We start from the raw sequence: 16,255 nt of genomic DNA, 5'->3' as shown, positions 1-16,255 counted from the left end.
TCATCGTCATGTTTTCAATGCTTGCTTGAAGGTCAAAGCTTTCTAAATCAGTGTCACAGACACTGTGCTCTAATTCAAATAAATGTCAATCAATGTAGGTCAGTATCATACTGTGTACGAACTCATTTTCTTATATTAAGTATTGACGATTGACCTCTTTACCAACCGCACAAAATATATCTCTACAAAGCCACCATTTGCACATGCATGGAGGATTGCTGCCACATATGGCTGATGCATCCATCACTAGTCTCCCCATCTTAGATGATCTACAAAAGAGTCTTCAGTCTCATACATTATCAACCAAGTTCCAACTCCTGTCTCATCACTGCAATGTTGTATTCCTGTTTTAGAAGTACTTTAATCGAATGTGCTTTGATGAATTTGAGCCCCCTCAATGTACATATCCAATAAGCAGCAAATTTCACCCCTTCACTGTTGAGGTCCCTAGATGCTGAAATGCCTTCTACTTTATTAGCTTCTTCCCTCAGATTGCTAAACTTTGGAATTACTTTTCTGTTTCTTGCTTCCCCTGACTGTACTAACATGCAGAAGTTTAAATACAATGTGACCAAACATCTTGCTGCTCAACTTTCTACATAGTGCCTGTACACATGATCCCAAATAGTAGCCCCTTATGTCCAAATGGCAATATGCCTTGTGTTATATAATCCCAAAATTGGATTATGTATTTTTTAAAATAAAAGAAAACTTTAAATTAATTTTAATATCTTATTATTTTTATTATTTTGTTTGACTTGTCATTGACGTGAAAAAAAAATCAGAGAGAGAGAGGGGTACATTAGGTAGCACGCATGCATGAAGATATGCACTGTGAAGATAAAGAAAAGAAAGAAGGAACTGCTAGACAAAGAGTTGGCAAATGATACACAGGCAGGATGAACAGTGAATTTCTGCTGTATCCCAATATTGTGGCAGACGAAAAGAATATAAATGAAGAGGAAAAATTTATTAATGCAAATTCGCTGCAAATTGAAAGGCGAAAATGAAAGAAATTGCAAAGGGAACGAATCAAATAAAAGGAGACATAACCGATATTGAAGAAGGAATGGACAATTAAAATCCTACATACATAAAATAGAAAGACTGTGAGTTTACCCAGTTTACCCCTCTTTTTTTCTCTTACTCATTCTCTCCTATGTTGACAGGCTGATATTTTGCTTTGTTTTAATTTTTGTTGTTTATTTAATATACTAAGAATGCTCAACAGATATATTGTTATGTGAGTTTTATGTAAAACTAGCAAGACCTCTGCCCAGGTATGGCTTAGGAAAACTGAAGAAACCAAGTAACTCCTACTTCCACTCCTAAACACCGTATAAATATTTTTAATCAAACTTTTAACTATCTATAAATATTAATTATTATTCTATTTAATTATTAAATTTATTTAAAAACTAATGAACATTTAAACATTCATATTATTTCATAACTAAGAATGAACACTTTTGTGTCAGAGTACGTATGGACACACGATGTCATAAAGTAAAAAAAAGGTGACCCTAATTATATTTCAACCATATTTCTATATGGTGTGATGGGTTGAAGGATGAATACACAGTACTCTGAAGAGCTTAGTCACTCTTATTCCTGCACTGAAACTTGTAATGAAAGAGAAAACGGATGAATAGATTTAATATTAAGATCTAAGACTGGACAAAACTAAAATTTTGTTTGTGAAATAAATGGCCTAAAGTGCATACGAAGCACAGTTTTATATCTAGCTTTTGTTTAGAAAACTATACCTTTCAACAGTATAGGAGAAATTTTTTCTTTAGAAAACTATACCAGTCAACAGTATAGGGGAAAATCCCACTCTAGTTTACATAGAAGGAGAAGATATGGAGTTGATATTTTCAGGAGACTCACTTCACTCTATATAATTGTCATTTTTCTCAATAAAATCTGCCAATTGCTATATCTAGCGAACATTAAATCCTCAAAATATTAAGAAACATTCTGAAAAAAACTTACTATTCAATTTTTAGAGATTAGAGAATGCAATGAGACAGTTCGATTACTATTTAAAAATTAAAAAAAAAAAAATGTTATTGCTATTTCACCCTAAACAAAGCACAGTGCGACTTAGATGCTATTTGGGACATAATTTGCAGGAACACTAAGCAGCAAGATGTCTGTTTACATTACATTTGAATTTCTACATGTCAGTACAGTCAGGGAAGCAGGAAATCGGGAGGAAATTCCAAAATCTAGCAGTCAAAGGAAGGAACTATTAGAGTTAAAGGATTTCCAGCATCTAGGGATCTCTACTGTAGAGGGGTGGGATTTTGCTACTTATCGGGTTCGTATGGGTATTTATGTCAAGGAGGTACAAGGGCTTGGAGTTTTTCAGAGCACCTTCCATTAAAATACTTGCAAAATAGGCACAGGAATGCAACATTGCATTGATGAGACAAAGGTTGGAGTTTGGTTGACAGAGCAGGACCTATTAGGTTGGCAATTCTTTTTTGAACCTTTCTAGGAAAGAAAGGCTTGGAGCAAATGTACGAGCCCAGAAAATGTACGAGCCCAGAAAATGTACGAGCCCAGAAAATGTACGAGCCCAGAAAATGTACCAGCCCAAATGTGGCAACAATACTCCATACATGGGTGAATGGTGGCCTTCTCAGTTGCTGTGCAAACAACCTCAAGGTTGTTGGATAGTGGGGGAATTGCTCATTGCACATTATTTACTACACTGTTATAAATTTTCCAGAAATCATGGGTTCCTAATTTCTGTGCTTCAATGCGTTTTCTGGTCGTTTTGGTATATTATGACGTTGCTTGTTATTAATCAAATTTAAATGGTCTTGAAATTAACGTATTTATGCAATGCGGTCGATCCACAGGTCATTGATTCCTTCTTATATCTATACTTGGCTCAATGAGAAATCCTTCTGACTGAGGAAGTCATTGACTGTCAGTTTCCGATGTCCTATGAACTTTAGCCCCGATGGGCCTTCCTACTACTCAGAATTTTGAAAGACTTTCTTCCATTATATTTGCCTTTCTTTCTTTTGATATCATTTTTCTTGCAGCGCCGTTGAGTTGTTGATTTTTATAAAAAATAAATAAATACAAGAACCAAAAAAAATGATAAAACTCAATTCTCTGGATTTTGTGTCTCATTTTTTTTTAGTTTGGTTGAACTTTTGTGCTTTATACTAACCTGCCAAAATAACCTGTCATTCTTACTTCATTCTTTAACCGTATGCATAGAAGCTCTAACGGTGGTATAAAAACACTTTAGCCCACACCCGACTCAGCATCATATGAGGATCTCTGCCTCCATGGGTTTGACATTTGATGGGATATGGTTGGGTGGTGCATTTCCGTTAATGGACTCTCCTGCCCTTGTCCCAGCTGAAACAGAGTGAAACTATACTGTTGGAACTATACAATGGGTGTATTGTGGCGCCACCCCCCAAATGCAAACACAGAATTTCTGTGAAATGTTAAACGGTATTCTACCCGGTAAATATCAGTGTATTACTTACAGCAGAAGCACCTGTTAAACTACACAAATTCTATAATTGAATATCCCCCCCCAAAAAAAACAACGAAAAAACATCAAAATGTTTTTTTAAACCACTCGTGGAAACTTAATTTTTTTAGATTCATTAAAAAGCATCAAAAACTACAACAACAAAAAAAAAATGAATCACATTTTTTTACTTTTTTTAAATTTTTAAAACATTTCCTATTATTTCAAATGTTTGCTAACGATTCCTCCACGATGTGATAAGTCACGTAAGAAAACACTAACGAAGGCGATGAAATGGTAAAAAATAGTCCCAGGGTCTAGGGGTTAATAACATGCAAACGGTAAATTTGCGACGGCTTAGATTATCAATTTCGTTGTCAGCGACCTCGAATACTTCTAAAAAAAACAAATTAGAGTAAATTATTTGGTACTTGTACAGTTTAATGAAGACATTAAAAAATGAAAATATCGGAAAAGGGTTATATTGTATGTATTTGTTATGGACTGAAGATCTCCGAAAAAAAATTCATTTAATTTGATTGAGTAGTTTTTTTTTTTTGTTTTTTTTTACAGCGGAAAAACACATTCTTATGAGAGTGCGTTGAAGTCAGCCATTATGGAATTTGTTGAACACGCCACAAGGAGATAACTCCAGTTAAAGTGCCGACACTCCCTCCCCATTTTTAATACTAGCTTTTCTTCCTAAAAATCGAACCTTTTGCTCAGTATCATAACAAATTGTTTTTTCGGGATCAAGTAAAGATTAGATACCCCGGTAGCAGACGACAAAGATAGGCGCATATTTCAATTGACACCGGTTGTTCGACCTTGACATTGCCGTTGGTTGGTTGTACCTATTTTCTATGCCTCCCCACGGGACAGAGTTAGACACCAGGGTCGTTTTTTAACGTGGAGAAAAGGTACAAAAATAAAAATTGTCTCAGTCGTGAAGGATTTCTCCTCCACCGAAAGATAAGAAGTGGAAGTGCAGCATCTGAAAAACAGATACTACGCTTTGATCTTGACCAAAAGGCCAAGAAGGTTGTAAACACGTCAAATAGCAGACATGTCCGAATGTTCGTGAGCAAGATTTTTTAAAAATATAAATATTTACAAAACTATTAAGGATTAAAAAAAAACTTTTCTATTTACGCAAAACTTCTTAATGTAAGTAACAAAACGAACGTATTTAAACAAAATACATTTAAATAAATGGGTGTCTTTCTGAGTGTGTTCTTTTTATATATTTACAGAACATTTTAATAAAACTATTATCAATAATCATGATGATGATGATGATTATGAATAAATAAAAAATAAAAAATACAAAGAATGAACTATATTAATTATAAAACATTAGAAACTGAAAATTTCGGAGGTTAAACTAACTTGTACTTAATTTGTCTTTATCGAGAAGTAAACAAATAGCAAATGAAAATTATAAAAAGATTTGTACACTTCATCTTTATAAAAATAAAAGTTATAAAAGATATGTGACTAAAATATATTTTTTAAATCTCGATTGTTTATACTTGTGATTTTATTATGCATAAAAATTGCCTCGGTCTAGAAGGATTTCTCCTTTCACTGACCACTTACAAAGAAAGATAAACACACACACACACACACACACACACTGTACATAAAAATTAATCTTGGGCGCAAAAATCCGAACAAGTCAGTTATTTTGTATTCGTTTCTGCTATTAAAAAGTTTGGTTATAATAATTTCATTAAACTTTTTTTTTTTTTAAATTGTGTATTTTTTAATTGACATCATCAGAAATTCTCAGTTATAACGTCGATTTATTTATTTGGTATTATTTTACAATCTGCCCCAGCGTAGTATAAACACCCCCATCCAGTCCACCCCATGTTAAAAACGGCTTTCGGAATTAACACCTCCCAACCTCCCCATGTTAAGAACGGTTTTTGAGGTTGGGGGTGTTATTCCAAAAGCCGTTCTTAACATGGGGAGGTTGGAGTGTTTATAATATGCTGGGGCTCCGGCTAGGCACATCGTACAAATTTACCATTTATTTATTTATCATCATCATCATCATCATCATCATCATCATCGTCATCATTAAGAGGCATTTACTCACCTAAATATTTAACAATAAAAAAAGTAATTTCTTGTATTGTTTCCTCTTTTTCTGGATTCTTTCTTTTTTCCATTTTTTCTCCAAACACTTTTAAGCAATTCGTTTATCCCGCCCTTGAATATACTGCAACAAAACATTAAATGTCTTCTCTCCGTTGCTTGACAACGGTGTCATCGATATTTTTACCCACTAAGTAAAAAATGGATAATGTTGATTATTGGAGAGAAATGTTGGTTTTTCGTCATGTTTGGATGCTTACATAGATTGGTGATCTTTTAAACCAACACATTTCAGGTTAAAACGTTATTTACCTGCGTACGTATCTTATCGAAATTAGTATAATTTCCAAAAACTACGAAAAATAATTCAGTAGAAAAACATTTACAAGAAGAAAAAAAATAAGGTGCTTTTGCTTGTATGGATTGGATTGGTGATATTTTAACCAACGCATTTCGGGTGGAAACATTATTACGTGCTTACTTGTTATGTCGAAGTTAGTATAAATTACAAAAAATGATTCAGTAGAAAAATAATTACAAGTAGAAATAGAATTTATCGATTTACCAAGTTTTATTGTATGTTTTACTGTGGGGAGAGTTGTACGACCGATTCAGTACGACGAACAAGGGAGATAATCGTTGACTTAAATTGATTTAAATTAAGGGTCCACCATTTTTAAACGAAAAGTCTCAGAATGTAATTGTGAATGATTTTTTGTTTAAAATTCTAGTTTGAAAGTCAGTTTCAATATAACTTTGATCTTGTCTACAGTTTTTCTAATTAACTTAAATAGTCTGTACGTCAACATAACATGCCTTTTTTTCAATGCAATCTCCCGTGTTGGAATTTTTTTTTTTACCAATAATAGTGCATCCCCCCTGTTTACATTTATTATTTTTTATCTGGTTCTAAGCAGTACAAAAAATCATATATAAGAACCAGTGGTTCTTATATATGACTTTTGTATTTCGTATCCTTTATGATTTTCAGTTTCGTATATTTTGGATTTGTACGAAACTCCCTTTAATTTGAGAAAAGGAAAATGCTAGCTCTGTGATGACGTCACGAGCCCAGCGCGAGATTCTTTCTCTTTTGAAATTCTGCTGATGTGGAGATTGAACATGTTGTTCATTGCCCGGCGCTGAAAATGGAATTTTGACGAGCCTCCTTCAAAGAAGAAAACCCGGCAAGAAATTATTACCTAGAAACGTGACGAGACGTACTTCTGGAAACTATTTACGTGACTACGGCTTTGCACGTATTTTAGAAGGAATGAAATTATTTTAAAGAAAATACTTTTTTTACATGACAAGGAATTTTGGAATCTCCTATCCGGACAAGCAACGCGGTCTTGCTCCTGAAATCCATCTGTGTGTGTCTACGGTTTGCATGCAAACATGGAGGGAGAGAAAATTCTAAAAGGACTTTAAACAAAACAAAAAAGACAAAGGCACGTGCCTAACTGGCTTTCAATTTGTGAGTACGCTCCTAACATTTGTTTCATATGCGAGTGTGATTAGGAGATACTATTTCGAATAGTATTATTGTATTCGTTAATGGATACACACATCTTATAAGAACCAGTGTTATTTTTTTCATAATATGTTACTTTGGCGTTTCATAAGTTTAATGCCCGCAAAGGGAAAAATTTGCAACTTATTATTGTAAATAAAATTTCTTCTTCGTTTCAAAGCAAGACCATTATATTTTATTCTTTACCCCCTCCCCTTTTTTTGTTTCATGCTGTTTTTTTTTTCGGGTTAATTACTTTAGCGTTGAGTTTATCTGGAAGCAAAATAAAATTCCGACACCCGTTCTTTCCACAAATCCCTTTTATGCGTCTGGTATAGTCTTATTTACATAGAAACGGACTTGAAGTCAGCCAAGAAGCAAGCCAGCAGAACAGTGTTCTCTAGGCGGGTAGTTCTAAGAAAGAAGCATTCAGACCTGTGTAGAGTGAACATCATCAAACTTTTCCGCTTCAGCCGACGGTTACTTTTTTTGAAGAGAAATGATGCACCCTCACATGTACTTGTACTTCTGGTCCTAGTTTCAATAGACACTCTATCAGTTGAGAAGCTGTCCAGTGGATTTGAATTTAGATAGATTAAACTAGGAATCGCTTTTGTTACTCAATAATAATTGTGTCTGTATTACTGGTCTGAGGTCTTTAATGTGACAAGACATCCCATCAATTTTCATGGACTGCAGTCTTATCAACTCAGTAACATGACCAGTCCTGTATTTTGTTGTGCACCTACCACGTGGGGTTTTAACCCAAATAACATCCTCTGTTTTTTATACTTCCCTCTAGTCACCTCTGGTTCAGGCAATGGGTTAGCCTCAACACCCTTTATTCGGACATGGTATTTATATAGTGTGTCAGCTGGTGCAGTAAAAGGTGAAACGTCATCCTTTTAGGTGACATTGTGCCAGTAGACCACCTCCAATTTGTACAATTCTTTTTGGCCATGACGGCATTAATAGTCCTATGGCATCATTCTACAATTCCATTCCCATTTAGCGAGTAGGCACAACTAAACTGCCAATGCACATCCCAATTCTTTGCAAATTTACCAAAGTGTTCATTAGTGAATGCAATATCGTTGTCAGTCAGTATTTCTATCAGCGGGCCTCATTCAAGGAAAACATTCTCCAACTGACGGATAACAGTCGTCACATCTTGTTGGCACAGTGGTCACCATATTGTGAATGTAGAAGGATCACAGTCGATGATAGTTAGAAAATTCTTATCATTGTAGTGGGTTTTGTCCATCACCAACTTGCTCCAATTACTCTTCATACTGAATTTTCCTTTTTCCCAGCAAACTGGTGCCGGATCTATTGATTGACAGGTTTCACAGGCATTCACAACTGATTTAGCAATTTCTTTGGACACTTGCAGATCAACCGACCTGGCGAATTAAAAGGTCTGCTTTACACCTGGGTGTCCACTTTGATGATGGATGCCAGCTACCTGGTCCTCGTCCAATCATTTTCCTACCATAGCGCAACCCTCGAGCATTGATTCTTTTTCTTCTTTGAGCAGATCCATTCACCTATGTGCATTCTGGTGAGACCATCTGTGCTGTTTTGATAGGACTTCATAAGTTTCACATCTATGGTCAATCCATATTCTTCCACCAGTGATCACAAGATTCCTAACCATCACCTAACTAGCATCTCACCAGCTGCGCTTGTGTTCACATGTGCCTTTCCAGTTAAAGTGTCGAAAATCCACCTGTGCATGCATGCTGAATTAGTGAACAAGTCTAACATCCTGTCTACTCATTCTTTGGCTAACATTTACATCTGTGGAGACTTCAATGTTCACAATGTGGAATGGTTAACCCACTCAAACAAGACAGATGATGAGGGGAGATTCTATCACGATTTCTCCATTGCTTATGACCTCACTCAGATTATTCATGAACCTACCCGTGTGCTCGACACTGACGGTCAATATGCAAGTCTCCTAGACCTTTTTCTCAAAACTTGCCCTGAGTTATGTTCATCTTCCGTTCTGTCTCCACTGGGATCTTCTGACCATTCCGTTGTATCAGTTAAGATAAAAACAAAATGTAATGTCCTCAGATGTACCTCTCCATCGTACAGTATATCGATACTATATGGCTGACTGGGATTTCTTCCGTACATTTACATCAAATCTACCTCTGCATTTCATGTTTAAAAGAATGTGTCTTCTAGTATCAGACCTGACGGAATAGTTAATTGTAGGTATAGACCGCTTCATACCCTCAAAAAAATTCCAGCAAAAACCCAACAGCCAGCCATATTTCTCTCCAGAATGTGCTGCTGCCAGTGGGCACAGAAATCACTTTTTCCATTGCTTCCAACGTAATAGATGTACTAAGACTAAAGCTGCTTTCAGGATTGCCAGCAACCACTGTAAAAGAGTAATAAAAAAATGCAAGAGAGTTGTATGCTCAGTTCATTAAATCCAAAGTAGCTGAGCAGCGGCTTGGTTCCCACCAGTTTTGGCAAATAGCAAACAGGGTCCTGAACAGAAGCATGTGCTCCATCTCAACTATCATCAATGGACCTGAGGTAATCTCGTCAGCATCAAACAGAACAAAACTCTTTGCCAAGAACTTTGCAGCTAATTCTACCCTATGCGACCAAGGCTGTTAACTTCCCCATATTTCCTCCTGTATCAGAAAACACGCTATATGTAATACAAATATCTGTGCATGATATTGCTAAGCTAATCAAAAACCTTGATTCCAGTAAAGCATTCCAATCATAGTGTTGAAAAAGCTTCAACCAGAACTAGCTCCCATACTTACAAATCTGTTTAAGCGTTGTCTTAAAGAGAATTATTTCCCAACACCCTGGAAAACCTCAACAGTATACCCTGTATTTAACAATTCAGGTGATTGGTCATCTCCCTCTCACTACAGATTAATAAGTCTCCTATGCACTATGAGTAAGTTGCTGGAATTTGTGTTAAATAAAGAAATAGTCAACCACCTCAGCAAAAATAACCTTCTTAGTGACATGCAATATGGTTTCCGCTCTGCTAGATCTACAGCAGATGTGCTTACAGTTATATATCATGGGATAAGCGAATCTCTTGATGGAGGCTTCATTTCTAGGGCAATTGCTCTTGACATATCAAAGTCCTTTGATAGATAGAGTATGGCATAAAGGCCTACTTCACGAGATCTCCAGCTACAGTATAGCGGGAAATGTCTTCTTAGTTATTAAATCATTTCTCTCTGATAGGTTCATAAGAGTAGTGCTTGATGGGCAGAAATCAGAAACTCTCAGTATTAATGCTGAAGTCCCTCAGGGGTCCATCCTGGGCCCAACTCTCTTCCTGATCTACATTAATGATCTCCCAAACCACATCCTAAGATCATTCGTAGACATTTATGCTGATATGGCAACACATCAAAGGCCATAAATGACCAAGTACTCTTTGATTCTATCTCCTCTGATCTTGAGCATGTGGTACAATGGGGAAAGAGGTACCTGGTTACTTTTAATGCATCTAAAACTAAGCTTTTATCTTTACATCATCAACGTTCTGATCCCCATCTGGCATCAATTGAAATGAATGGCTCTCATCTTGGGGAGGCTCCATGTTTTTACAAGCTTCTGGGCTTGACCTTTACTCCTTATCTGAAATACAGCACGTACATTAAATCTGTTGCCAAAGTCGCTGGAAAAATAGTGGGATCCTTCTACCGCTCCATTAAATATCTCATTGCTGATGCAATTCTTTATCTATATAAAAGTCAGGTACATCCAAGAATGCAGTACTGATTCCACATCTTGACAGAGTTCAAAATAGATTTCGTAATCTAGTGGGGGATGCCCTTTTCTCTTCTCTGCAACCTTTTTCCCACAAAAGAGACATTGCAAGCCTGTCTCTGCTTTATCGTTATTTTCATGGCAAATGCTCATCTGAGCTCCAATCTATGGTCACCCCCTTGCCAAACTTTCACAAAAAACCTTCGTCTAGCTGAAACCACTGTCAATAATTTTCCCCATTCTTTATCTGTGCCTAAATCTAAACATAGATTCCATGTACGAAACTTCTTTCTTAGATCTGCATGCCTGTGGAAGTCTCTTCCATTTGCCTGTTTTCCAGCTGACTACAATTTGGTCATCTTTAAGTCCAACGTAAACAAATTCTTGATGAACCGTCCACTTACGTAATCCAATTTACCAAATTTTCACAACTAACGATTACGACATGTTCTCCTTGACCACTGTTCACTCATTAACCCTTATCCTCAGTGGCCTCCGAGCCTTAATAAGTGGTGTCTCCTTTGTAAAAAAATAAAAACCACTGTCGCCTCCCACTGAAGGGCTAAATTAACTCCTTTGAGTGCCATGTTGAGCTCACCTATATTAATGTGCTGATTATCATTAGTTGGACGTAGCCAACACGCATCCTCAGTCACAATCCCATTCACTTCCAATGCCACTCCTCTAGTTATGCAGCTTTCATTTATCCAGACTGTAATTTCTTTACTGTCCATACACTAGTTTCCTCCAACTTTTTTTTGTACTCTGCTTAGAATCTATGCTAATATGTGACATCCTTTTTTGATCCTATCATCCCATTTGTTACTGCTGTTGCTAGTCACTTGATAAATCTAACTGCCACCTTGAGCCATCCACACACAGGGAAGTGACCTACAAGTTTGCCGCAGAAACAAAATATGTGCTGATGGGTTAATGCATCAGGGATTTCCAAAACTTCATTTTCATCAAAGAGTGCCATCCTTAGCCCAGACCTGCAAGATAAGAACTCTGGCTCCATCTCTCAGTTGAACCAGATCCTTAGAAACCAACCCACAGTCAAAAAATATTGTTGACACATGATGCAGAAACTATGCGTTCATCAATGAAAATATTATCAACATATGCTGATATGGCATTTTGATCATATGCTCTTGAGATATGATAGCATCTATAAAGGACTTCATAAGTGGCGTCACATCTAGTCCAAATCCAAACCAAGACAGAAACGCTGGCACTTAAAATCATTTTGAAAAAGCCATAGTGCCTTGTCAACACTGATTTGAAGATATGCATTTTGCAGATTCAGAAGTGGCACATTGTTGCCGCCACTGTCTCAGTTTCTGCACGCACACTTCTGCATTGTCAATGAAAGCATCTACAAAACCACTTAATTTGCAATAATCAAGCACCAGATACACCTTCTGCTTCTGCTCCTGCATGACCGCCATCAAGGAAATTAGACTCTTGGGTGGGTCAAGATCTTCTGAATATGGCAACAGCCATCCATTCCACTGACACTGTAGGAGCTCATTCTCATAGACATCCCTGGCATGAGAAAGTACTGCATATTCTTATACTCTGTTAGTCAGTTCACTGGGAGAGTGACCATTCACCCATTTCCATGTCATAAAAACAAGTGTCCAAAGGCGGCGTGTGCATATTGTAAAAAGTCACCAACACTCAAACTCAAAACCCAACGAAAAAGTGACATATGCAAATTAAGACACGGTCGAATTTGAGCAAATATAGTATTTCTTTTATTGGCAGAAGATTCGTTTTTGTTAACTCAAAGTCATTTGAATGTACGGTTAATTTGCGTGTCAGTGGCAAGAAAAAAAAGACGGATTTTCTATGAATGTCGAAACAGGAAAAGAAAAAGGATCATCGTTTTTGCCAAAAACATTGAAAGCTGAAGAAAATCTCCTTTTTTCGCATACACATTTAACGGTATTCGGTAGTTCATAGAAAAACTTTAATTTCAACCCTAGACTAACATCTTTTTTTGTTTATTATACACAGATAGTATAGTAATGCCAGCTACTCTGCAAAAGAAAATTCTCAAAGAATTTCACATGGGATATTGAAGGATTTTGAAACTGAAATCTTTAATGAGAAGCTATACTTATTGACTGAAGATGAACCAAGACAGAAAATTTGGTGAAAGATTCAACCTTTGTCAAAGACAGATTTCCCATGAACCCATAAATAGATCATATTACTTCATCATTGTGGACAGTTTCACTAAATGGCCAAAAATTGTTAAGTGCAGACATTCAACTGCAACAAATGCACTTAACAAAAATTTTTAGCCATTTCAGACTCCTGAAAACTTTAGTCAGCGACAATGGAACTCAGTTTATGGAAGAGAATTTAAAGAATTCTGCGAATCATTGTCCATTATTTGACAATGAGTTATGTGCATGTGTGTCATTAATGTTCGTGTTAATGTATGTACGGCACAATCACGTTGACACACCAGGTCTCGCCAGATCACCGAAGTTAAGCAACGTTTAACCTGGCCAGTATCAGATGAGTGACCATTTGGGAAGACAAGGTGCTGTATGTACAACGAGGTAAAATACTAGGTTGAGAAACTGGCGGAGTCTATCATTCTCTCGGGGTTAGATGGGATTCTCTTAAGCCGTGGTAGGTACCCTGTCTATTGATGGCGTCATTATAAAAAATACCTTTGATAGCCCTGGCGAAGCATCAAGTATTCAGCTACCGACAAGATTCGAATTACACTACAAACTCATGTAGTGAGTGTGCAGCTATCCTGGTTAAACAGCTCCACATGTGAAGCTATCCCCGTCGCAGGTCACCAAATGTGACTCATGCTCATCCTTCGCAGGGCATACTTCGCAAGGTATCTCAGTGTAGCAGGACCCGTCAATCGATTTGGTTGGTATTAATTTCATGATCGGGTTTATATGCTGCTGCTTCGTCGATCTGTTGTGCTGTAAGGGAATCAATCTCATGCACGTAAAAGACAAGCTTGATTATCTATTCTACTGGTTAATTCAAGATAAGATATACAATATATATACTTATATACAATTGTCTGAAGTTCAATGTTGATTTTAACAGACTCCACTGAGCCCCCAAAAAAATAGCAATAAATTAATTTCTCTCTCTCTGTATGGTGGTAGAAGGATGCGGGAAGAGAGGGGAGTGATGACCCTTTGATTGTATTTGATTTTTTCAAAATCTCAGCTCGATTGTGCCGGTTTCAGCGCAGTGACCCATTCATACAGCGAGGCAACGGGGTGGGCTGGGGCTGCTTCCTGGACCAATCACAACTAGTTATGTCACCTCAGGGGAGGTCCCCTCCTCCTTGGTTGCACCTATGGATTGCAGGCGCTGTTCTCATGATCGAAAGGTTAAGCCCGTGACCTCGTCGGTCTGGTAACTGCACTCAAAGGCCAAACAACCCTGAGTCATCACTCGTTGGCATCGGAAATGAAATTATGTTTTCGTTATGACTCTCAAAGTGACATTAAGTTGTTGCTTTCATAAAATAACGGAGTTTATAAATCAAATCTTTCTCTCAGCAAGGTTGGTTGCTGTCGCCCGGGCACACAACGATATTTAACAAAAAAACAATCATATCTGCCCGGCAAAACAGAAAGACACCCATTTATTTAAATATCTTTTATTTAAATACGTTCGTTTTGTTACTTACTTAAAAAAAATGTTTTGTAAATATATATTTTTTCTTTTAAATCTTCAAAAGTTTTGTAAATATATCAAAAAAAAAAATGCTGGCGAATATTCGAGCATGTTTGCTATTTGACGTGTTTACAAACAACCGACACCATGTGTTTGTGCCAATGTCAAGGTCGAATCACCGGTGTTAGTTGAAATGTGCGCCGGTCACCGCCAGGCTGCGTCGTCTGCTACAGGGTATTTATTCTTTACTTGATCCGTTTTTATTAATTCAGGAGAATGCATGTGCGAATCCAGTCACACAGATACGAGTTTGAGCATTTTCAGGTTGGATATTGAAGAGTAAATTTTGCTAGTTATAATTTATCCTTTTGTCGATAGCTGATTCTCGATTGTTGAATCGTTGAATTCTGATGAAATATTTCTTGATGGATTAGAGTTATGCTTGATGACTGTGGATATTTTTTTATTGTTGAGAGCGATTTGCCCAATAGCCAGACTTAATTTGAGCTGTTTGTTAGTGTCTGAGCAGCCAGGTTTAGACTGATAAAGGTCCGTTTGTGTTGTGGTTTAAATGTTGAAAGAAGAACGAAAAGGCTTGGAAACAGCGAAATGAAATATATATCAACAGAAAATACAGAAACATATATTGGTTGAGTGGGACTCCGCCTAACTGGAAAGGACAAGGTGAGGTTATGATCACTCTCTCTAAGTCTCAGGTTCAGACAGCTCGATAACAGAAACTGGTTACCAGAATGATGTCAGGAATAGTCCATTGTCAGAATCTGTAGGAGTGCCACCCCAACAGTTTGGCAAGCTGTGGATCTTGTCCCAGGTGACGGCCCTTAGGGTAACTGTTTCTGTTTGGTTGAAGAAATGTGTAGCCGTTAAAACTTGCTACAATCACAGGCAGGAGCTAATTTTCGCGGCTCTGAAAATCCATTTTCTCCCTGGCTTGTCCAATCACAAACCAGTTCTGAATCACATGACTGAGTACATAAAAGGTGAAATCACAAACCTTCTTTCTCTTTCTTCTTGGCCCAGGAGTACAACAAGCCAACATGGCGACCTTCAAACTCCCACATATTTCCATGTGAGGTACCCACACAAACTTTCTTTATCATGCTACAGAACTGCTCTCGTCAACACACACACACACACCAACACACACACACACACACACACACACACACACACACACACACACACACACACACACACACACACACTACAATACATAAATACACTGAAGACTTTGCTCTTTTTTTCTCCTTTAACCGGACTATCTTTAGACAAGAACACTTCAGCCTACTAACCCGTTTCTCTCTTCTACTGATGCTACTTACAAGGATAACAAATAAAGTTGTTTAATAATTGTTAAAATGAGACTTCCTTTCATTGTCTTCATTATTAACTAAAAATGTCTAATAAAAATTTGAATATTTTAATTTAAAAATTGAGTATTTTACAGATCTCTTTTTTCCTTCTGCTGTTTATTTTCTTTGCTCAGAATAAAGTTTCATCAATAAGGCATTATCTATTAGTCAGCAGAAAATCTTTATAACTTGGAATGCAATAATTGTGTAACTGTGACAAACAACTTTTTTTTTAAATCATGTTTAATAAAAAAAATATTTAAGATCATAAGTTATAGCAAGTTTCATTGTACACATGAGACACCAAAATGAAAATTGGAGCAGAAA

The 16,255-nt window shown here is 36.8% G+C and overlaps 2 protein-coding genes across 4 annotated transcripts in view; one reads left to right on the top strand and one right to left on the bottom strand.

Moving 5' to 3' along the window:
* Window positions 1-6,143, bottom strand: part of LOC145266634 (tubulin polyglutamylase complex subunit 2-like) — a 47,549-nt gene extending 41,406 nt beyond the window's left edge. The window contains exon 1 of one of the 3 annotated variants that reach the window (XM_080122572.1): window positions 5,610-6,143. In XM_080122572.1, the coding sequence (XP_079978698.1) occupies window positions 5,610-5,682 (73 nt within the window). In that variant the 5' untranslated portion in view covers window positions 5,683-6,143. The remainder of the gene's footprint in view (window positions 1-5,609) is intronic. The other 2 variants (XM_080122559.1, XM_080122565.1) reach the window with 2 other exon arrangements.
* Window positions 1-16,255, top strand: part of LOC145272817 (uncharacterized) — a 731,987-nt gene that overhangs the window by 399,466 nt on the left and 316,266 nt on the right. The gene's annotated exons all lie outside the window — the stretch shown is intronic.

The sequence above is a fragment of the Euprymna scolopes genome, chromosome 4, assembly GCF_053919585.1.
Source record: "Euprymna scolopes isolate OS-2025 chromosome 4, ASM5391958v1, whole genome shotgun sequence".
NCBI classification, from domain to species: Eukaryota; Metazoa; Mollusca; class Cephalopoda; order Sepiida; family Sepiolidae; genus Euprymna; species Euprymna scolopes.
The sequence above is the reverse complement of the archived record's forward strand: the minus strand, read 5'-3'. Positions and strand labels throughout refer to the sequence as shown.